The 22,026-nt window shown below is 30.8% G+C and overlaps 3 protein-coding genes across 7 annotated transcripts; 2 read left to right on the top strand and 1 right to left on the bottom strand.

Moving 5' to 3' along the window:
- Positions 1-6: 6 nt before the first annotated feature.
- Positions 7-1,193, bottom strand: LOC108734138 (charged multivesicular body protein 1b). Its single transcript, XM_018465551.2, has 4 exons — positions 1,172-1,193; positions 844-1,107; positions 498-699; positions 7-441 (listed from the first exon to the last, which is right to left on the bottom strand). The coding sequence occupies exons 1-4, from the start codon at positions 1,191-1,193 to the stop codon at positions 318-320; spliced, it is 612 nt and encodes a 203-aa protein (XP_018321053.1). The 3' UTR covers positions 7-317.
- Positions 1,194-1,560: 367 nt separating this feature from the next.
- Positions 1,561-11,743, top strand: LOC108734150. Of its 4 annotated transcripts, none has more exons than XM_018465570.1 (21): positions 1,561-2,123; positions 2,416-2,602; positions 2,653-3,039; positions 3,356-3,472; positions 3,545-3,724; positions 4,069-4,248; positions 4,494-4,609; positions 4,823-5,547; positions 5,614-5,744; positions 5,803-5,913; positions 5,990-6,350; positions 7,655-7,803; positions 7,872-7,989; positions 8,057-8,148; positions 8,407-8,819; positions 9,264-9,494; positions 9,882-10,111; positions 10,323-10,479; positions 10,650-10,869; positions 10,921-11,089; positions 11,148-11,743. In XM_018465570.1, exons 2-21 carry the CDS (start codon positions 2,453-2,455, stop codon positions 11,597-11,599), a joined length of 4,689 nt encoding a protein of 1,562 aa, XP_018321072.1. In that variant the 5' UTR covers positions 1,561-2,123; positions 2,416-2,452; the 3' UTR covers positions 11,600-11,743. The 4 variants fall into 4 exon arrangements, with proteins under 4 accessions (XP_018321072.1, XP_018321073.1, XP_018321074.1 ...); XM_018465571.1 differs by having other exon boundaries at positions 2,668-3,039; XM_018465572.1 differs by lacking the exon at positions 4,069-4,248.
- A 593-nt stretch (positions 11,744-12,336) lies between these two features.
- LOC108734153 (coiled-coil domain-containing protein 6) lies at positions 12,337-18,715 on the top strand. 2 transcript variants are annotated; one of them, XR_001937339.1, is made up of 6 exons: positions 12,337-12,854; positions 13,413-13,706; positions 13,762-14,069; positions 14,418-14,608; positions 15,262-15,589; positions 17,424-18,715. XR_001937339.1 is itself a non-coding variant. In XM_018465581.2 (5 exons), the coding sequence occupies exons 1-5, from the start codon at positions 12,639-12,641 to the stop codon at positions 15,471-15,473; spliced, it is 1,221 nt and encodes a 406-aa protein (XP_018321083.1). In that variant the 5' UTR covers positions 12,337-12,638; the 3' UTR covers positions 15,474-15,821. The 2 variants fall into 2 exon arrangements, 1 of the variants encoding a protein (XP_018321083.1); XM_018465581.2 differs by lacking the exon at positions 17,424-18,715 and having other exon boundaries at positions 15,262-15,821.
- Positions 18,716-22,026: the final 3,311 nt, after the last annotated feature.

The following is a 22,026-nucleotide window of genomic DNA, read 5'->3' on the forward strand; positions in this document are numbered from 1 at the left end:
TCATCGCAATTCTTGATGATTTCACTTTTTTTTATTAACCTTAATAAACATTAGTAATTATGTATATAAAAAACACACTAACGATAACAAATTTACAAAGTGGGTGCTAATTCAAGTATTAAAATATACATAAGTAAAACTTTACATTTTGAACATTCTTAAATCTACTACATATTAAAAATAATCAATCTTACTTCAAAACAAAAAACCAAAAACTAAGAACTTAAAAAGGATAGTGGATTCATTATAATTTCTACTCATATATGAATAGATAATACTCTATAATTTGTTTTAATAAATATTAACAAAAAGAGGGGCTACTCTGCCTGCCTTAACCTAGCCAAACGTTGAGATAGTTCATCTTGTTCCTGAGAGGCTTGAGTGGCTGTACCAATGGTACTTCCCTGCACTCCCTGAGGAAGTTCCATGTTGAGTTCCAATCTAGATATAAAAAATTTTTTAAAAAAATCTCCAATAATTTCCACTACTCAACTTACCCAGCTTCATCGGCTACTTGCTGCATTAATGTATCAACATCATTTTGTGGGACAGCAGTCGTCGTTGATTGAGACATTGTATTCTCCATGTAACTGCTTTGGACATCTAAGTCTTCAAATTGCTGCTCAAATTTGTCCATTAATGAGGATATTTTCTCAAGATTCATACTCTTCATTGCTGCATCCATTGCCTTCACAACACCTTCAAAAAAATTGACTCATAAACAATCCATAGTAAATTTAAATTTAGTCATCTATGTAAGTAGATATTCTTCGAAATATTAGTGTTTATAGTAGTTAAATGTATTCAAACTTCAAACTGAACATCCTTAAGTAAAAACCTTACCTGCCATTGAAGTGGTAACTTTACGAGTTGTAAGAGCTGATTGTACCCTACTAGCTACAGCATCTACTCTTGCAGACATTCTTAAATAATTAATTGCTTGATTTTTCTGCCTAATTGCATTTTCTGCATGTATTCTTGCTACTTCCATGTTTCCTTTTTGGATGGCTTGTTTGGTTTTTGCCTTTTCTTGCTTTTCTTCTTTTTCGCATCTTTTTGAGTTCCGTTCTAATTCTTTGACAGCAAATTTTAAATTAAAAAGATGTTCTAGTAAATCTATAGGAAGCAATACACTGAACAAAAATCATGTTTTCATAATTTGAAAGGATACTTTCCATAGCAGACGCAGACATTTCGTTCCCCAGCTTGACGGTTTTTTGATAACTGTTAAGTAAAAAAAAATCCTCTAATACAAGAGATTCGCAGTTAAGTTGCTAATAATTTTCTTTCCAGCTGATGACTAATAGTTACCATAACGTCATGTTTATACTGTGCCAAGGGTATAAACATGTCATAACCATGGACATTTGTATTTTACATATAAATATTCTTTTAAGATGGTTCTTTTATACATAAATTGTAATTGCAAGGTTTCATATAACTTCTGTTAGTTATAAGTTCGTACATCGACTGATTACTGCTTACACCGATACAATTTTGGAAAATATTATCAATAAAAATTATATGTGCCCCTTTTTAAAATTATTTTTCCCAGAAAAATCAAAATATAAAAATGTTTTAATTTCCGTTTTTGAGTTTTAAAAACTTTTTTAAAATGTACTTTATTCATTTTACACATCTGACATGCAAACTCGATGTACACTAGTGAAAAAGTAGAGTTCAACACTTAATGGTGTGCTCCTGTAAAGCTTATCAAATTTATACATTTCTACAATAATTAGTGTAAAATGAAATGTTATAACAAATACCAGTGAAATTAACAAAGTTAATTCTTCACAGCAGAGTAATAATTTTGTATCGTTTCTTAAATATAATTCAATAAACTATAAAATTATCACATTTTTGCAGTTGGGACGGAAGGTTGCGTTTTGATTATTTCGGTCAGCCGCTGTTTAATTTGTGGTGATAAAGTGATATAAATTATGCTATTCTAATGCGCTAAATTAATATTTGCTATTAAATTAAGTGTTCTGGGTGCTAAAAGCAACAAAAGAAGTGTGGAAAGTCAAATCGGTAACCAAACGTATAAGAAACCCACGCCATTTTACTGTTTAAAATTCTAAAGAAAATAGTTCAATGGATTAAGGAATATGTGGTATTAGGTATGATTTTTATCCAATTTCATTATGTTTATGCAGTTTATCTCCTACAATTTCATATGCATGTAATGTTTAGGTATTTTCTTGGTAGACTTACTTCAGGTCATGGCCATAGGCATTCTTATAGCACTGCCAAATATATAAAACTATAAAACATAATTCAAAAATATTAATTATTTTGTAAAAGTTTCTGTTAATCTTTAATGAAATCAATATGTTTTAATAATAATTATGTCAAATATAGGTGTCTATCAGGTTATATAAAGAAATGGCCCTTAAAAAATTCTTTTTGTAGGGCAATGGTAAAGCTTAAGTACCAGTTATAATCAGTTATGGCTCAATTCAATCAATTATTGGGTCAAGCTGAGAAAACTCCAATAGAAGAATTAACTCATTATTATCCAACGATTGCTGAAAATCAAACGGTTCAGTACATTGTCAATTCTATTGCTCCTGATGAACAAAATTTGCAAGGACAACAGGTGTGTAACATATTTATTGGTATATTAAAAATTACCATAAAATTATATAGCTTTTGTTGCCTAAGATTCTAGTATCAACAGATCAGTTAATGCTAATAGAAAATCAGGCACAAGTAATATTGGATCCGACTCAAGTAACTTATCAGCCAACACCCCAGTATATTGTGCATGATGCAACTGCAACTATTGTTGATAATTGCACTCAACAACCACAAGTTTACTATATGAAAGAAGAAATAAACAACACGAAACCAATGCAACAACAACCAGAGCAAAATACTCCCATTGTATTAAATCATTTGCAAAACAGCACCTTGAAAACACAGATCTCTAATATAGCCACCCAAAAAGTTATTACGTTACAATCCCAACAAATGCAACAACCCCCTGTTAGACAAATGCAAAATCAGCCAACTCAGCAAAGGCTTCCTGTCCAGGTTTGAAGATTTTGCATTAATATGTAGCCAAAAACTCATGTGACATAGAAACTAAAAAATTTCAGAAATTATCTCTACAAAACTATCAATAATTTAAACAGGCCTTCTTTTATTCTTTTAGACTTTCATAATTTCATGTTTTATACTACCTTAATTGAGAAAACCCCAAAAAAAAAATATGAATTCGATTTTCCCACCTATGTAATTTGATTTTGTTAAATTTATTGCAGAGATTAAGAGCAATTAAGAGAGTATGAAAGAAACCTTTTTTTATGACATGCGTACTTTGTTTTTAATAAATATTTTTCTGCATCAGAATCGTCAGTTGCCTCAAGGAAGCACTATAAATTCTCAAAAGATGGTTCTTCAAACGCAACAACCCAAGCAGATAAGCCCAAATCCAACTCAGAGACCTGCAGCACCAAATATTCAGGTAAATCTTATTCTAGAGAAAAGTTTTGGCCATTACTTCAATGATACATGTTTTAAATGATAATATTTATAGCAACTGCAGCAAAAACTTCCTGATAAAATCGTTCAAAGAAACACAATGACCACCCACGTTCCCAACAAAGTTGTAACTCCACGTAATGTTCTAGTGCAAAATGCAGGTGCTTCCCGATTATTATCAGACGAAATTCCCTCTTTACATTTCCCCCAACGTAACATCAATGAAACTGAAACAGTATGTTAACAATTATTCTGGTCGCATGCAAGTTGTAGTTAAAGTAGCCTTATTTGTTTCATTGTTATTACTTACTTTTCACTCCCTCCATTTTTTAAATTATTTTCTGTATGAACCGTAGAATTATTGTTCAGTCAATAGTTGTCTTCCTCTTATTTAAAAGCTTGTTTAGAAAGGCAACATTTCTCATTGAACTGAATTCATAATTTTGCTTTTTCATTATTAATAAATGATAATATTTTTTAATATTCCAAAAAATAGACGTTTGGTTTCATATATAGTTATCGTCGGTGTGCATTTGTTAAATTTCATAGTTTGAAAGATGAAGATCATTTACTTTGTAGCAACGTCCAAAAATACCTGACAAAGCAACTTCCACCTTCACACCTACATCGGCCCAAGTTGCCGGTAAAATCGTCCATGCTCCTAGGACTGTGTTAACTCCAACTTCTTCGGTGATATCACACGAAGATGCTGCAAATCCTAATCGTTTTACGCAGCCCGTAGTCAGCAAACCCGACGCAGTACGGTCTAAATATTTAAATCGCTTCGTACTTTTCAATTTATTTTCATGCAGTCTTGCTTAAACAATTAGTTTTTGTGTATTCTTGGGCATTATTATGATCTGTTTCTTTCTCTACTTCAGCGAGTTACCTGATATATACAGATTGGGGGGGCCTTAGTTTATTCTTTTTAAATAATAAATAAAATTAATATTAGAGATATGATAATATGTAGCCATACAACTATTAACTATATTAACTTACAGGAAGACCCCGATAGTGAAGATGGTTTTACTTTACCGAGTGGAACAGTTGTATCCATTGCAGAATATAAACAAATGTTGCTTGAAAAGAAAAAGACGTCATTGGGAATGTATGACAAGTGAGTCTTCATACATTTATTTATTTTATTCTAAACGGGCAAAGCCCTTTACATAAAATTTTTACAAATATACAAAGAGTATGCCTGTCTCACAACAATCAATATCGTTTAAGCTAAACAATTTATAACAGTTAAACTATACAATTGACGTAAGTAGGTAATTTTATATTAACATTTATTTTGTTTTATTTCACAAAATCATTTCATTATTAGAAATGAAAGTGGAACATTTGTTGAACCAGCGTCTCCGAAGAAAAAAAACAACAGAAACTCAGGGAGTAGAGTAAAAGTAAATACTCTTCATCACAAGGTCCCTCGAGTTACTGGACGAGCTCCTATTAATAAGAGTGCTTCCACAAACACCTCTCAAGTGGATTTTAAAATGCAAAACAATGTGCACAATGTTGACTCTTCAATTGCAAGGCCTCTTCAGCACCTCCAAATGCAACAACAGTTTTCCAATCAGCAGTCCCCCCAAAACATAAGAAATTTAAATCACTTGACCAACCAACAACAGTTTCTTAAAACGTTAAATCAGTCCAGACAACCACAACAACCTATCCCCAAAACTACTTCGAATATTCAACAAGTACAGCATCAGCAACAACAGCAGCCACAGAATCAACAGTCTGTTCCCAAAAATATGGGAGCTCTACAACAAAGTCAGCAACAAAGCATGAAGAATACGGGACAACAGTTTCATCAGCCTCAACCCAAAACGAATCAGCAGCAGCAGCAACATTGTGGTCATCAGCAACAACTTCCTTCAAACACGCTGCAGCAGCAGCAACAAAATCATCCGCTTCGTCAACAACAACAGAACCAATCAAATTATGTACAGCCCCAGTATATTATTCAACCACCTTCTCAGCGTCAGTCGCAGCAAGTTTGTCCGTTACCGTCGTATGTTCCATCTACTCAGATTCAAGAAATTATAGGTAAAATATTAATTGTTATGTACTTAACAATAATTTGTATATATTTATAATTCATATTTACACCAGAAAGTACTCCAATAACTGAGGAATACAATGATTCGATTCGTATGCTGGTCCTATTAGAAAACGGTGAACAAAGACTAATAACCTTTACACTTCCCAAAGAAGTTTGCACTATTCAAGAGATTCTTGAGCAGGTATAGTTTATTGTTGTTGAAAAACTGCATTAAATACAAATTATTTGGTTTGCTTCAGGTTGGTGTACCTTTCCAAAAAGATACGAGAATAGAACTTATAGAGACAAACAGCAATGGAATTAATTACTTCGTTACAGTCGGTAATTTCCCAAAACTACACAATCAGGAGGTAAGTAAAAACGTAAAAATAAATACTTTTACACATACATAATACTATTACACATGTTTTTCATAATTTCTGGAAGGTTCAAGAAGAACGTATGGAAAAAGAGGAAGCTCCTCCTAAATCATCGCCTCCACCTCCACCACAGCCCATGCAAGTCAAACCTGAGCTGCCTAAAATTGTCGAGTCACCTTCGAAGTCCCCATCCCCAGAACCACCAAAAGAATTCCCGAAATTCAAGCCCGGAAAGTGCGCTGTCTGCAACCATTGCGGTTATTTGTCGGAAGACTTTAACAGGTGTCTACGTTGTGGCCGCAAACTTCCTGAAGACGTCAAGAGTGTGGCTACTGGTACCGCCAATGAAAGAAAGAATGTGTTGTCTAACCTACAACATGGGGTTTCCTCAGCACAGAAGAAAGAAAATGAATCCTCGCAAGCAAGTAGTGAGTTTTTATTTATTACTATTTTGATATTGATTTTTAAAAACATATCCATTATAGTAAATAAATACAAGTATTTATACATTCTTTAAAATACAATTGGTAAAAGGCATCGATCGTAGCGACACGCCGTGACAATAATTCGAATCAATCCTATCGGGTCAAATACGCCACGTTTCCATACGAAAACATGTGTTACAAGTTAATTTTGAAGCAATGTTTTTATCTTTGAGTGAAATTTTGGAGTTCTTGAACTCATCAATAAAAAGCCGTAATTTCGTTGAAGGAGAAAAAAGTTGTGAATGCTGGTCATTTAATATATTGTGGCATATTAAATAATATAAATAATCGATATGAGTTACGCTGAAAGAGTTTATATCATTATTTTCTGCCATTGGAAGGTCAGAACTTGTTAAAATATTTTCTTCATCGTTTAGGTTACCACAATTTCCATTTTGTTGGTTTATATTAGCTTCAGTACGATTTTTTTCTCTATTTAATCTTAATCTTAATCTTAATCATACTTCTATTAATTCGTTTCTGGTCATCTGAAGGCTCTTTTATATTACATGAAGGTAAATTACAGGAAGGTATGGCATCTTTCTTCAAGAATTTGAAACCTTTAAAAATAGAGTCAACATGTCTCATTGTCCACAAAATTCAAAATATTGATTAATGTAATTAATATTTGAATTAATTTTAAATAATTAGTTATAGCTTAAAGTAATTATGCAAAAAAATGAATATTTACCAGGTGGAACATAGTCACTTCTTTTAAAATGTAACTAACAAACTTGCATGTGCTGAATTACTGTTTCCCCAATTTTTAAAACTTCTTGCCATTTTTTATGGCAATCGACTTTACCGAATTACCGAAATAATTTTGTATTTTTACATAGTAACTATTTGGTTTTGGAAAATAGTGGAAACGAACGCCCGGATTGTTAAACGCTTTACTTTTGCAACCATAGACACAACAAAACATTTTACTCGTAGTTTTTTTGGAGAAAATCTTGCTCCATTTGTTTCAGATTGATTTTCCATACTTTAAAATAATTTTATTTATTTTATTCTATTATAATAAAAATAAAAAGAATTACGTATGTATCTCTTTCTACTCGCTGTGTAACAGCTAACCCGATAGGATTGGTTCGAATTATTGTCACTACGTGTCGCTACGATCGATGCCTTTTACCAATAACAGAATTAGAAAATTTGATAATAACACATGGTAAATGCTTTAAAATTACCTTTTTTTCCACGTGTTTATGAATGACTTTTGTAAGACAATGTATTATGAAATATAGGCCTTGGTGGTGCTATAACGCTAAACACAAAGAATCCTATTATGGCTAAGAAAAAACCAAAATCTAAATTTGTTGAACAAGAACCTGTAATTCTTACGTTAAGTTCAGATGATGAAGACGATCACAAACCTGCGAATAAAATCCCTCCTGTAAGTCATAATGCAAAATAAAATGAAGAAAAAAAAAACAAAAACAATCCCGTTTATTTAATTTTTAGGTAACTGATCATTTATTAAGGAGACTATCAGAATCTGCTGTATCTCTCAGTAGAATAAGAAAGGAACCCTCTGCAAGTGACATTGAAAATAACTCTCAAGAAAAGCAAGATTCTAAAGGTACGTTAATGTTAATGTTCAGAAAATAAGAATGTGGCTATAGTTAGTTCTTTCTGTGTATTTACAGGTAGTAATGTGGATGATATTCCTGAAGTAATCGTGGAGATTTCATGCCGTACTATAAGAATTGGTTCATACAAATTCTTACCCGTAGATAATGTAAGTAAATATTTTTAAATAGATAAAGTTTAGCATAGCTCATTTTCCTATTATCTTCAAAAATACACAACTATTTATTTCTTCCATTGATCGTCTATATATATGCTAAATATAGTTAATAAACATCTGATTTCAATTCTGCCTGTTTATAAACATAAATTTTGTGAATGAATCAATTTAATTTAGATTTTAAAAACAATAAATTATTTGTCCCTATTGAATATCATTTTTATTTTAACTGGCATGTACTTTTTTCAGAAACTGATTGTAAAAACATCCGGAATTTCATTCAAAGCCCCATCACTGAAAGATAACACAGAATATAAGACGATAAATATCAATAAAGAAGGAATTGTGAAAGTGTTAGTTAGTTTCCAGAAGACGATGCCCGTTCTCTTTTATTATTGTAACCCGAATGTAGCCAAAGCCATATGCGAGGAGCTTGGCATGACCAAGGAGAGCGAGTACTTTTTCGATCCTCTTTCAGATGAAGAGGCACACAAAAGAATAACCGTTCTTGTGAACATAGTGCCTGAAGAGGCACGCAACAGTTTGAGAAAAATTTATTCGGTCCCATGCAATATAATAGACGAACTGACTACTGTAGAAGCAAACGAGTTGCTTTGTAAAACGTGTCCGAAAGAGATTTCATCTGTTATTGCCAGCGTAGGGTAAGTTACCTTTTTTCTGTTTATTATACGTACCCTTAGCTATAAAATGAAAATTTGGCATGATGGGTCGTGATCCAAATGAACGGTTCGATGCAAACGTTTTGTCAGCAATTGCGGCTAACACCTTACTGCATTGACAATGTGAAAAAGTGTTATACCTCGAAGTTTTATAATCTTGGTGTCGCTCTAGGTAATAACCTTCTCACATTGTCAACTGAAGATGTCAGTCTCATTCGCCAACAAATCACCTGGACCTAACCGTTCTTGTAGACCACAACCCATTAGCCGTAATTCTACTATGAATTTCGACAATCTTATGTTGCTCAATGAATAATACTACAGAATTATTGTACGATAAGAATTAATTTTTATTACAATGAAGTATGCGAAAATTGTAAAAATTTTAAATATAATTAAAGTATTGTTAATGTTTTTTCTTTTTAGGTACTTGGAAATTAAACAACTGCTTATTTATCCACCTGGAAAGGGAGGTTTATCCATAAACACAGAAGATTACTTGTGCTTAGGGCAAGACCAATTTTTAAACGACGTTATTATAGATTTTTATCTGAAACATTTAATTCTAAACTTGCCACCAGAGCAACAGGAAAAGGTGTACGTGTTTTCAACATTTTTCTATAAACGTCTGACCACAAAGCCTGCAAAAACCACAAGGTACGTGTATTATATATACGAAATCAATGTACATCGATTAAAAAAAATAAAAAAATTTCCCAATAACTAAATATGTAATTATTGAGACTAAAGCAATTTCCAGATTGAATTAGTATTTACTTACCTATTTATTATATTTTTTTGTTATTATATTTTTGATTCAGCTCTGCCAACTTTAGAATACTAGAATTTTTTTTTAGATATGATTCCTACAAAGGAAACCAACATTAGAATAATTAAGTTTAATTATTCAGTGGTGCCAATATTATATCGTTTTGCACTTTTTTTTAAATAATTAATAATGACCACCTGAATTTTTTCTACGAAATAATTTGTTTGTTAATCTAGGAACAGTTTTTATATAGTACTAAACTTCAGTTTATTTAGGAAAAGTCACCCATTGGAACATGATCCCAATTTAACCCCTTCCCAGAAGAGGCACGCACGAGTGGAAAAGTGGACAAAAAGTGTTAATCTGTTTGATAAAGACTACATTATTATCCCCATAAATGAAAACTGCCACTGGTTCCTTGCCATCATTTGTTTTCCATCATTAACAGGCTGTTATACTTTCGACGGAAAATTAGTTAAACTTGAAACTAAGAAGAAGAAGACAGGTAACTATTAAATCATTTTATTATAGTATGAAAATTACAGATATGATATGATAATATTATGTCAGTTAATCTTAACATTAATTCTTTAGTATCTATTTTTGGAGTATAAATCAAAGTATGAAGAAAACAATAGAGATGTGTAATTGTGAAAAAAAATTAGAACTAAATATAATAAAATGTATATGTAGATTTATTATCATTTAATTTTCAGTTAAAACGAAGAAAGAAGAAAAGCCAATACCTTGTGAAGAATTAGAAGCCAGTGATAAAGACGAAGCTGAAGGTGATGAAAGCGAGTTAGAGTCTGAAGAGGAAGGTGATAGTGAAGAAATCATCAGTGAAAAAGACTGCGGACAGCCTATTAAACAGTAAGAATGCATTAAGCATCCAATTCTGTTTTTATATGATAAACACGTTTTTAAATTATTAGAAACAAATATAAAAAGGAGAATATTTTTTAATTCAAATTAATTCAAAATTGCGTAAAACCAAAATATAACATTTTGCATATATACTATACTCTTACATTTCTTTTTAGACCCTGCATTTTAATTTTCGATTCTTTGGCTGGTACGGGACGTTCTAGGGTGGTTGCCACTTTAAGGGATTACCTAACATGTGAGCACAAAGCCAAGTTGGGTACAGAAAAGATCTTTACTAAAGATGTAATCAAAGGTGCATGCCCTAAAGTCCCCCAACAGACTAACTTCACGGACTGTGGTCTATATTTATTACAATACGTAGAGCAGTTCTTTTTGGTAAGTTTTATATAAAAACTCTTATATACTATTTACCTCTATTTCTTGTAGGACCCCATAAAGGACTATCGAATGCCAATAAAGCAGTTGAAGAATTGGTTTGAAGAAATAATTGTAACGAAAAAGCGCGAAGACATAGCCAATCTTATCAAGGAATTGATGTTAAAATATAATAGGGATCCTTCTGTTTTACCTGAAATAACCCTTCCCACACATAACGGTAACACTATTACAATTATATTGCTGTCTTGGTGATTGTACAAGGGGGTTAATTTTAGGTAAATTGCTACCGCCCGAACACATGATGGAGGAATGTGAAGATTTTATGGAGGAAGAAGAGGAAGAGGAAGAGGAAGAGGAGGAAGAAGATGATGAAGAGATGGACGATGCTGATCTGGAAGGTTTTCGTCGTGAACTGGCCAAGAAGTATCCACAATTTGAGAAAAAGCACCTGCAACAACAGCATGAATCGGAAATGGATACCAAATGTGGTGAAAGAAGAAGATCAGAAGCATTCAGCGACGAAGAATGTTCATCGTTGCCGTCGAGAGAAAGTGTAAGGATGGAAGATGGGTTTAAACAAGAAACTGTGCTATTAAAGCCGGACATGAGTGAAGCCTCTCACAAATCTTCAAATCGCGACACTTTGTCATATTTAAAGGCGAAACGTATTAACAGACATAAAAACGTAGACCATTGTGACCCGAAGAAATTTAAATCTTCAAGTTAGGCAAATTAAAAAAGTATTTAAATGTAAATATGTTGATATTTTATCATGATTATTATTATTATTTTAAGTTGATAGTTGTCTTTCATGTTGTACTTTTTATAATATACGAGATCTTCGATACGCCATAATAAAACGTACGGATTTCCAAATGTTTTCTTTCCAGGTGACGAAATAATTGCGTTTAGTTTTTAGTTTTAATATTTTCAGTTATTATTTACAATTAGATGTTCTGTAATGTTTTTAGCATTAAGGAATAAATTTAAAAGTAGCGCTCGTTTTTATTTTTTTTATAGATGGTAATATTGTTAGTTAAGAAGTCCTGNTGTGCAGTATTTGTTTTTATATATCGTTAGCGTTATTTTCGCTGTTTTAAGTGTATTATTCTAATTTATCTACTTTATAATGTAATGCTTCATTTAATTTTTTTTTATCTTTTTGCAGTCTCTGGAGCAAACAACACCTTTATAAGATATGTCGTTACATTCTTTATTTAATATATTGTCTCAAATACTATAATTGGAACAAGAGAGAAAAGAAAATCATCAGCAGAAGTAACCTACAAACTGTCATTTGTTTTGATTGAATACGAACAAAAATACGAAATTAATACTTACCATTCTTAAATATTTGTATAAAATAGTCATTGAAATGTACTAACTGTATTGTAAAGGTTTTTTGTATTTTTCATTTTACATTTAAATTTTGATACTTTTTCATTTTTTTAGGTTTAACAAACTGAAACCGTTGTGCTGTCAAATCATATATGGCGGCTGTTGGTCGCCTCAGCTTTACATTTTTTTATGTAAATCGACGTTTATACAGAGCAAGTATTTTATTTTCCAATGAAAATAGTTGATATATATTTAGTGATAAAGTGTTGTTAATTAGTTATGTCCCAGAAAACATCTTGAATTAGGGGAAGCTAATTATTATAGTTTAAATTTTATCGGTGTAATAGAGAAGAGTTATATTTTTTTAAATCGCCGAATTATTATCCCTGGTACGGTGGTGCTTGTTTCTATTGCCCTTTCGTCAAAATATGGCCGATTCAGCAAGCGAATCTGATTCTAGCAGCATCGACGGTGGCCCCATTATGATGCCTCCAAGTCCGATTACTAGAGAACAACTTCAAAAACGGATTGAAAGTTTACAGCAGCAAAATCGTGTCTTAAAGGTTGAGCTAGAAACTTATAAATTGCGCGTAAAGGCACTCCAAGAAGAAAACAAAAGTCTGCGACAAGCATCAGTTATAATTGTAAGTTCATATTTTTGTAATGACTATTCTAGTCATTTAATTTAGTACTTCCATTATCACTGTAATATCGTTATTAAATTTATTGTCTATCTCTAATTATAAATGAAATTCTACAAAAAATATAGAGGCAACATTCTTTTGCAAATATTTAGTTATTTATAGCTCTTGTTTTTCCTCTTTTGTCTAAAAATAGTATGTCAAAAAATTCAAACAAACACATTAAAAGGGTAGTGATTATTTAAATGAATATTAGCTTACTGCATTTTGATTTATGTGGATATGATATAATGTTTCTGTGTAAAAGGAAAGTGTGTAGGTATACCTTTGATAATTTTGTTCAAATATTTTCAAATCATTTATTCTGAATATGTTTGTAGTATTTATTTGATAATTGTTGTATCTTTCTCCAAAGTTTCTCCCTTAATTACGTTTATTGTAATAACAACAGTGATATAGATATAATTATTCTTTAATAAGAAGTGTAAATACAAATTTTGATATCCATGAGTGAAATATTTTGATTTTATTTACCATGATAAAGATTGATTAATGTTATAGCAAGCAAAAGCTGAACAAGAGGAGGAATTTATTTCAAACACCCTCCTAAAGAAAATTCAAGCACTTAAAAAGGAAAAGGAGTCTTTAGCACATCATTATGAGCGAGAAGAAGAATGTCTTACAAATGATTTGTCAAGAAAATTGACACAGTTGAGACAGGAAAAATGCAAACTTGAGCAGACTTTAGAACAAGAACAGGAGTGCCTTGTTAATCGTTTAATGCGCAAAATAGAAAAATTAGAAGCTGAAACTTTAGCCAAACAAAGTAATTTAGAGCAGTTACGAAGGGAAAAGGTAAACTGAACCTTTCTAGTGTTTCCTAATGTAAATATAAATATTCTGGTTATAGGTAGAGTTAGAAAATACACTGGAGCAAGAGCAGGAAGCGTTAGTGAACAAGTTGTGGAAACGAATGGACAAGTTGGAGGCAGAGAAGAGAATGCTTCAAATCAAATTGGATCAGCCTGTGTCTGATCCTGCTAGTCCTCGTGACATTAGTAATGGAGACACAGCCAGCAATCTCAGTGCACATATTCAGACTTTAAGGAACGAAGTTAATCGACTTCGTCAAACCCTCGCCATTAGTCAACAAGAACACGCTCAAAAAATGCAACGCTTTGCTCAGGAGGAACGTTGTATTCGTGAGGAAAATTTGAGGTAAAAAAAATTGACATTTCATTTATTAATCTAATTATTGTTGTTACTTAATGAAAACTCTTACTAACTTATTTTATTTTTCCTCCATTGCCTGAAAATCTGAAATATTTGTTTACCAAAGAATCAATTATACTTGGACATTTTTTGGCCAAGCAAAATTGCAATTAATAAATTAATCCTATCTCGTAGTGGCTACACCGTTGGCTCAGTTTGAGGAGTTAATACTAGAAAAGAACTTTATCGAGCTTTATTGAGTCCCACAACAAGTAGCAATTTTTTACAAAAGGCGTTCACACGCTTTGTATAATTTTCAAGAAATTAGGCATGTAATTTAAATTTTTGGTGCAGGCTTCAAAGAAAACTTCAATTGGAAGTGGAAAGGCGTGAGGCGCTGTGCCGTCACTTGTCTGAAAGCGAAAGTTCGCTAGAAATGGAAGAGGAAAGGCATTACAATGAGCAGGTTTTGGGTGGTCGTGCTCATGCCATCTCGCCGATTCCACCAAATCCATCGCCAAGTCAAAGTCGTCCTTTGAGTCCAGGTTAGTTCGTAAAATTTCGAAATAAAGCACTTCAGAATATTGACATTTATATTGTGGGGGGCGTCCACTTTTTGGAAAATCAGTTAGCAGTTTTAATCAGAATAAGAATCATTGCTGATTAAGCCAGAAAAAATCTGTAAGTAATTTTCCTGTGATTATACTTAAACTGTGAAAAGTAATCATGATCCACATTAATAATGTATTTTAACTGAAATCGTAAGAATACTGATTTAATATCATCTAAGTATAAATATATCACACCTAATTCATGGAATTGCCGATTTCACGAAATATACAGCAAGGATACTTGCTTCATGAACTTGGAAGACGATTATGTAATTTATGAAACATATTTTAAAACAATGACTAAAACTCTTGATAAGTTAATAAATGAGGTAGTATTACGTACTCAGTGTCAGTAATTTCTTATGCGAGGTGTACGATGTGTTGCATACCCATTTACAAACAATTCCTTTAAATTTAATTTTTCAAACAATTTTAAACACAAAGAAAGTGATTAAACAAATTGTTCAAAAAAGTGAATTTAAACCACTCGAAGCAATGGTGCTAACAGTTTCGAGCTTACAATGACTGATAGGGGGAAAGAAGTTTTTATTCTAATCTAAAAATGTTAAATGTTTGTTTTCTTTCAGGCTTGTCATTACAAGCACCGTCACCACGTGAATCGCTGGTTGGCGTTCCATCACGATGTCACACCTGCGGTCAGGCTGTTATCCAGACTACCAACGCGGGCGGTAGTCCCCCAGCACTAGGGCAACGTCGTACCAGCGAAAGATTCATAAAACCGGCCATCCCAGCTCCACAACCCGCTAGCCCTATGGACACTACCACTAACAAAGATTAAAGTGTTTTTCTCTTCATGTGAAGCAGCTGCGAGGAGCTTCTTTCCTGTTCAGCTCCCATCCCTGCCGCCCGACACCCGGTCAGTCCCTACTACTTTCGTCGTTAATGTTATTGGGGGTGCGTGTTGTTTTCTTTTTTATTATTATTAATGCTATTACCTACTACGCCAGCACAAAAATGTCTCAACTAGACGCGAAAGAAAGTAATTTTTTAATGTACAGGGTGATTCGTTCATTGATTGCATGCTTTATTTTCTAAAAAACAAGGAGTAAATATTATTTAGGCAGTTGTAGGCTTTTTGAACATTTAAAATTTTTAGATTTGCATTCCATTTTCTTTAAAAAAAAAACAACTGAAAAGTAAAAATATATGTTAATAATTTAAATGTAATAAATTTCTGAGGAAGTTACGAATTTATAATATTAACAAACTAGTAATTTATGTTAGATTTTTTATGGCATTGAAACACCCTGTATATATATTCGCAATTTAGCTCATTTAGCAAATCGGTTGCATATTTATTAGAAGTGGGAGTAAGAGGCATTTCGCAATTTTTGGAAATAGACATTAATAATTTTCTGTTTTTTTTTGTTTTTTACAAAAACCAATATTGCGGGGGTTTTTGCATTATGCGTCATTAAAAGCATTTTATTGTTTGGTTATTACTTAGTAATTTGAAAGCAGTCTATGTGCTTGTGAGAACATTTTCCAAAGGATTGGTCTGTATTTTCTTTATTGTCAACTGTTTTACACATATAGCAGTTAAAGTATCTGCTTTTGATCTAAACTTGATGTGCGATTTATTATTAGCAAATTCGTTTAATTGTCTCATTCTGAACAAATAACGTCACACTAATATAGCTCTGAATGTAACGTTACATAGTTATTTGGTGTTTTATGTATATCATCAAGGAGATAACGTAACCATTATGGATATAAAGCAGGTGACGAAATTAGCCTGGAATAATAATAATAATAATTATAACCCCACGAAGATGCTTCAACTGATGGGTTTCTGTTTAAGCTTTAAAATAAATAAATAAATTAAAAAAAAAATAATAATACATAGTTAACGTGAAATCAAACGATGCAATAGGTACAGCAGAGTTTAAATGATAATTATAGTCATTATGACAATTGTGCTAATAATAACGCTCTTAGATAAAAGATGTGTATTTAGATGTTTCTAGAAACGAAACATTTTTAAGGATAAAATGTTTCGATATTTTTGAAAAGTATTTTGCGGTGTCAACTTAAATAAAAAAAACGTATTCCTAAATAACCAAATCCATTGCCTTTTTCTCTGTAATTTTTGGTGTTTACTAATAGGTAAGGCACATGATATTCTATGTAGAAATGTTCGCCATAATAGAAATACTTACGTTTATTAAGGAGGTTAATACTTGTGTGTACGAGTAAGCACTTACCATTTTTTGGAAGTTCATAGGTATTTATATAAATTAAAAAAATTAATGTTTTCCTCAAATTTTTATTAATTTTTCCTCTTATTACCTCAGTTTGAATGTCCTTTCATGTTTCTAAACTATGCAGTTCTTATAAGAATGCATAATAATTTTTTTATTTGATTTAAATTGTTATCCTAACTTTGAAATTTCGCAGTAATAAATGTGTTTTTTCAATGTTTCACCTCATACTTTTCTATGGTATCGACTTCCTTAAAGGACCTGCAACTTATTCTATTTTGTATTTTTTTTTTAAGTGAATTTCAAAAAACGTTTTATTCAGAAATGCTTTCAGATAGGAGTTATAATAAATTTTGAGGCCGTTGTAGAAAATTTAAATATTCAATTTAAGTTATGGAATTTATAATCGAAAATTGAATGAAAAGCTTTTTTGTTTATATAGGTATACGTATTTGTTTAATGTTGGTATATATAGTACATATACATATTAGCAACTTATTACGTAATTCGTAATTTCTTTTTTGCAGATATATTTTCTTTTTCGATCTTCGCCGTTAAATTTCAAAATTGAAATGTTTTATTTTCAACTAAAAGAAAGAAGTTTTTCCATTAGATGAATTTGCATTTTAGCATATGTTTAAATTCAAGAAATGAGATTTTTCAATTATTTATTTGTCTCAAGATATAACGAAAAATTTCATTTTCATTTATATAATTTTGGGTGTATTATTTGATGTGCATGTTTATTTTTATTTTTTACTTATATGTTAAACAAAAAGGTCGTTATTTAGATGTTAGGTATATTTATATCATTTTTGTAATTACGTTTTTTTTATAACTGATTCACAGGATTAGATATTTCGTAGAATTTTTCACCTTTTTTTTTAATTACTATTTTATTGATTTGCACATTCAAATTTTATCGTTTCTCCTTACGTTGTTTAAATTTTACACATTTACATATTTAATTTAAATAAATAATTTTTGTTAAAGTAATACGGTCGCTAATTTTGATATGTGCAACAGTTAAGTTTCGTTCGATTATTAAGCTTTAAACTAATGCCTAAAGATCTAAAAATAATTCGAAAATTTTACAATAGAAAACAGACTTCAATAGATCTGTTTCTTTAGTATGAAACAGCCTCAAAAGTAAGTGATATTAGGTGTAACATTCAGATTAAAGTTAGAGATCGGCTGTGTACGTCATGCTGCGACTTTTCATGTTGCATCATGATAAGAATCTGATAGGAAGGAGTATTGTTGAAAGTGTAGCTTTCGTCATGCTGTAATTTACTGAATTCTTTATGTGAATTAATGACCATTTGTTAAATTTGCAGGATTTATTGCAGATTATTTGTTTGTTCTAAGAAGTCATGTTATCCCAATTATTATAATAGTATTTTGTAGACTTAATTTTTTGTTTGTATATTTCGAATTAAACAACGCTACACGTTTTCAATTAAAAATATTGAACTACAAACCTTAGTTTTTGTTTATCTACTACTGCGTAGCTTCTACCTATGACTTTGTTTGTGTGAATCAATAAGAAATACAATTGTTATAGCTGTGTAGTTTACATCACTTTTAACAACCTCCTCTTCGTGTCTATAAAGTGCAATTGAAATCGGTTCATACAAAAAAAAATTTAAAGGTCATTTGTGACTTAACAGCCCATAATAAATAAGCGTATGGCATATGAGTTTAAATGTAACGCTACCAAATTTCCTGAAAAATATGTTTTGATAATCCCATATACATGCTGTGAAATTTAACTCACGGTCTTAACATCCGACTGCTTTTTTTATCAGAGATTAAAACTTATCTCTTAATATCCAGATATATTGTACCTGTAACATTATTTCGACCGATGTACAGCGACATTCGTCCTGCAAATTAAGGTAAGATTTCTTTGTAATATAAGAAATTGTATTAAACCATTTTATTATTACCAAACTTAAATGTTTTATATAAATATATGTTAATAATTTAAATGTAATAAATTTCTGAGGAAGTTACGAATTTATAATATTAACAAACTAGTAATTTATGTTAGATTTTTTATGGCATTGAAACACCCTGTATATATATTCGCAATTTAGCTCATTTAGCAAATCGGTTGCATATTTATTAGAAGTGGGAGTAAGAGGCATTTCGCAATTTTTGGAAATAGACATTAATAATTTTCTGTTTTTTTTTGTTTTATGATATAATGTTTCTGTGTAAAAGGAAAGTGTGTAGGTATACCTTTGATAATTTTGTTCAAATATTTTCAAATCATTTATTCTGAATATGTTTGTAGTATTTATTTGATAATTGTTGTATCTTTCTCCAAAGTTTCTCCCTTAATTACGTTTATTGTAATAACAACAGTGATATAGATATAATTATTCTTTAATAAGANATTTAACGTTTGTTTTTTATTGCATTGTTCTTATTTACGATTAGTGATAATTTTAGCTACTAATGATTTCTAAATTTCTTTTTTTAATTGTGAAATGATAGTTTCAATCAAACGAAGGCAATTGTTTTCCGTATATATTGTGCAATTTTTACTGAAGGTAATTTATTGACTAAAACTAAATTTTAGTCTTATTACAATAGATTTGAAATGGTTTTATTTTGTGCAGTATTTGTTTTTATATATCGTTAGCGTTATTTTCGCTGTTTTAAGTGTATTATTCTAATTTATCTACTTTATAATGTAATGCTTCATTTAATTTTTTTTTATCTTTTTGCAGTCTCTGGAGCAAACAACACCTTTATAAGATATGTCGTTACATTCTTTATTTAATATATTGTCTCAAATACTATAATTGGAACAAGAGAGAAAAGAAAATCATCAGCAGAAGTATTGAATAACAGAAACATGGACTTTATTAATTGGAATTGAAAGAACTTAATAAATGAGTATGTGCATAATTTTTTACACTTTCGAAATCATGTTTAATAAATACATAATTTATTTCGTAACTCACCACAACTATTTAAAATTTTTAACAATTAGGGAAATATATTTTCAATATACCACTAATAAAGTGTAAATTTACTTTTTTAAAGGGTTAAACCATACGAATTTAGACCAAACAAAATCAATTATTTGTTTTGAATATACAATGTCCAATTTTTTATTAAGATTAAGAAAATATGACTAGAACCAAATTTTACTTTTATTATTTATAATGAATTTTAAACGCACTTAATTTGCTCACCATGTATCTTTACTTATCTTTAATTTAGCTTTATTTTCACTGTTGTCTACACTATGTATCAATCCATGCAGGAAACATTTATATAAACCTTACCCAGTGTAACTGACAGTGTAAATATTTTTAGAACAGAATTACTTGAAGAGGTGAACCTGTAAGTTGATGTAAGCTCATATTGAATGCTAATAAATTAGTTAAAAACTATATATTACAACCTGTTAGCTATTGTATACTCACATCACTACATTGGAACCCATTTATGCATTACTTAAACGTTTTAATACCAGATTATTTGTATCAAAAATAAGCAAAAAATATATTGTATAAATATTGTTTTAATTTTTTTTTGAACGATAAGTGACAAACTCTTAATTTATGAGATAAAATGAAAAGGCTTGGCAACCTAGTAATTATTTTGCTTAATGATTACTAATTTAAATCATTTATTGAATAATCTTTGATATTAGACGTGATTTATTTATAAATTAAGCAAAAATTTTCAACAAGAGTTCGATTTTCCTTCATATACATAAGTCGTTTTTTACCGGAAAAACGTATAAAAACCCCCATAAATAATCATTTTTTGGCAAAAATAAAGCAAGCGGGGGTTTCCTAGATAACAAATGAAAACAATGAATTAAATTTGAAGAATTAACGATTTTCTGTTAAAACATTCCAGTTATCCCTTGTATTGCAGTTAAGGAATTATAGGATGTTCTTCGTATTATTTTAACTGACGCGACATCTTGCGGCTGGTAGTCAAATGTTGCTATATCTAATTTACAGTTTTCATCAGTATTACAGATGACTACCAGGTAGCTACTAAAGTTTAAACGACAATAATAATAACACTAAATTCACGCGGTAAATCGTCTGATTTCCCAAGCATCTTATGCTCTCCTAATACACATTTTCAATTTTCAAAGTTTCGCTGGAATTATTTCGTAATATGGCAGGCGCCTTCACCATTTATTTTTGACCATAAATATGTGATTTGATGAACTACTTTTGCTTAATTTAATAAAAAACAATATAATTACACACTGGATTGCTTTATTTTTATCAAATAATGCTATTTTATCTCATTTTAAAATATCATTTCTTAACAAAGATAAAGCTAACAAGAACGTATTTATTTAGCTCATTTATTGATATCAGGTATCATTTACATCACTTGTTGATTAATCTTTGATATTGGATGTGCATTATTGAAGAATTAAGCAAAACTATTCTGCCAAAGTTCGATTTTCATTCCTATACGTGGGTCGACCTTAAACCAAAAAAACGTTAAAAAACACCATAAATAATAATTTGTTGGCAAAAGTAAAGCAAGCGGGAGCTCTCTATATCATTTATTGGTTAATCTACATCATCAGTTATCACTTATCGATGAATACAGCAAAAATAATTGGCACAAGTTCGAATTTGGTTCCCAAAAACGATCGACAGGTAGCTATACATGGGTTATTTTCGGGAACTAAAATCGAACACTAGGTCAAATTTTTCTCTTTATTCATTAATAAATGACAACTGATAACGGTAATTAATTAATAATTCATAAGAAGTAGCTGTGGCTAGCTTTATTTTTGCCAAAAAATGATTATTTATGGTGGTTTTACGTTTTTTTTTCGTTCATGACCGACCCACGTATAAGAATAAAAATCGAACGAATCGAGTTGAAAATTTTTGATTCAAGCAATTTAGCAAAAATTTTCAGATCGATTCGTTTGATTTTAATTCCTACACGTGGGTCGATCTTGACCGAAAAATTCGTAAAAAACACCATAAATAATCATTTTTTTACAAAAATAAAGCAAGCCACAGCTAGTTCTTATTATTTATTAATTAATTATCGTTATCAGTTGTCATTTACTGATGAATTAAAGAAAAATTTGTCCTAATGTTCGATTTCTGTTCCCGAAAA

This window comes from Agrilus planipennis, unplaced genomic scaffold (genome assembly GCF_000699045.2).
Source record: "Agrilus planipennis isolate EAB-ADULT unplaced genomic scaffold, Apla_2.0 scaffold63, whole genome shotgun sequence".
In the NCBI taxonomy this organism is placed as follows: Eukaryota; Metazoa; Arthropoda; class Insecta; order Coleoptera; family Buprestidae; genus Agrilus; species Agrilus planipennis.

What these genes read in the sequence shown, in the direction of transcription:
- LOC108734138 (XM_018465551.2), bottom strand. Translation starts at nt 1,193, where the DNA reads ATGTCTGCGTCTGCTATGGAAA. An exon ending in GTCTGCGTCTGCTATGGAAA is followed by an intron (nt 1,108 to 1,171) that starts GTATCCTTTCAA and finishes TAGATTTACTAG; the next exon opens with AACATCTTTTTAATTTAAAA. An exon ending in AGTTACCACTTCAATGGCAG is followed by an intron (nt 700 to 843) that starts GTAAGGTTTTTA and finishes ATTTTTTTGAAG; the next exon opens with GTGTTGTGAAGGCAATGGAT.
- LOC108734150 (XM_018465570.1), top strand. Translation starts at nt 2,453, where the DNA reads ATGGCTCAATTCAATCAATTATTGGGTCAAGCTGAGAAAACTCCAATA. An exon ending in CTGCAGCACCAAATATTCAG is followed by an intron (nt 3,473 to 3,544) that starts GTAAATCTTATT and finishes TAATATTTATAG; the next exon opens with CAACTGCAGCAAAAACTTCC. An exon ending in CAAAACTACACAATCAGGAG is followed by an intron (nt 5,914 to 5,989) that starts GTAAGTAAAAAC and finishes AATTTCTGGAAG; the next exon opens with GTTCAAGAAGAACGTATGGA.
- LOC108734153 (XM_018465581.2), top strand. Translation starts at nt 12,639, where the DNA reads ATGGCCGATTCAGCAAGCGAATCTGATTCTAGCAGCATCGACGGTGGC. An exon ending in AGCAGTTACGAAGGGAAAAG is followed by an intron (nt 13,707 to 13,761) that starts GTAAACTGAACC and finishes TTCTGGTTATAG; the next exon opens with GTAGAGTTAGAAAATACACT. An exon ending in AAGTCGTCCTTTGAGTCCAG is followed by an intron (nt 14,609 to 15,261) that starts GTTAGTTCGTAA and finishes GTTTTCTTTCAG; the next exon opens with GCTTGTCATTACAAGCACCG.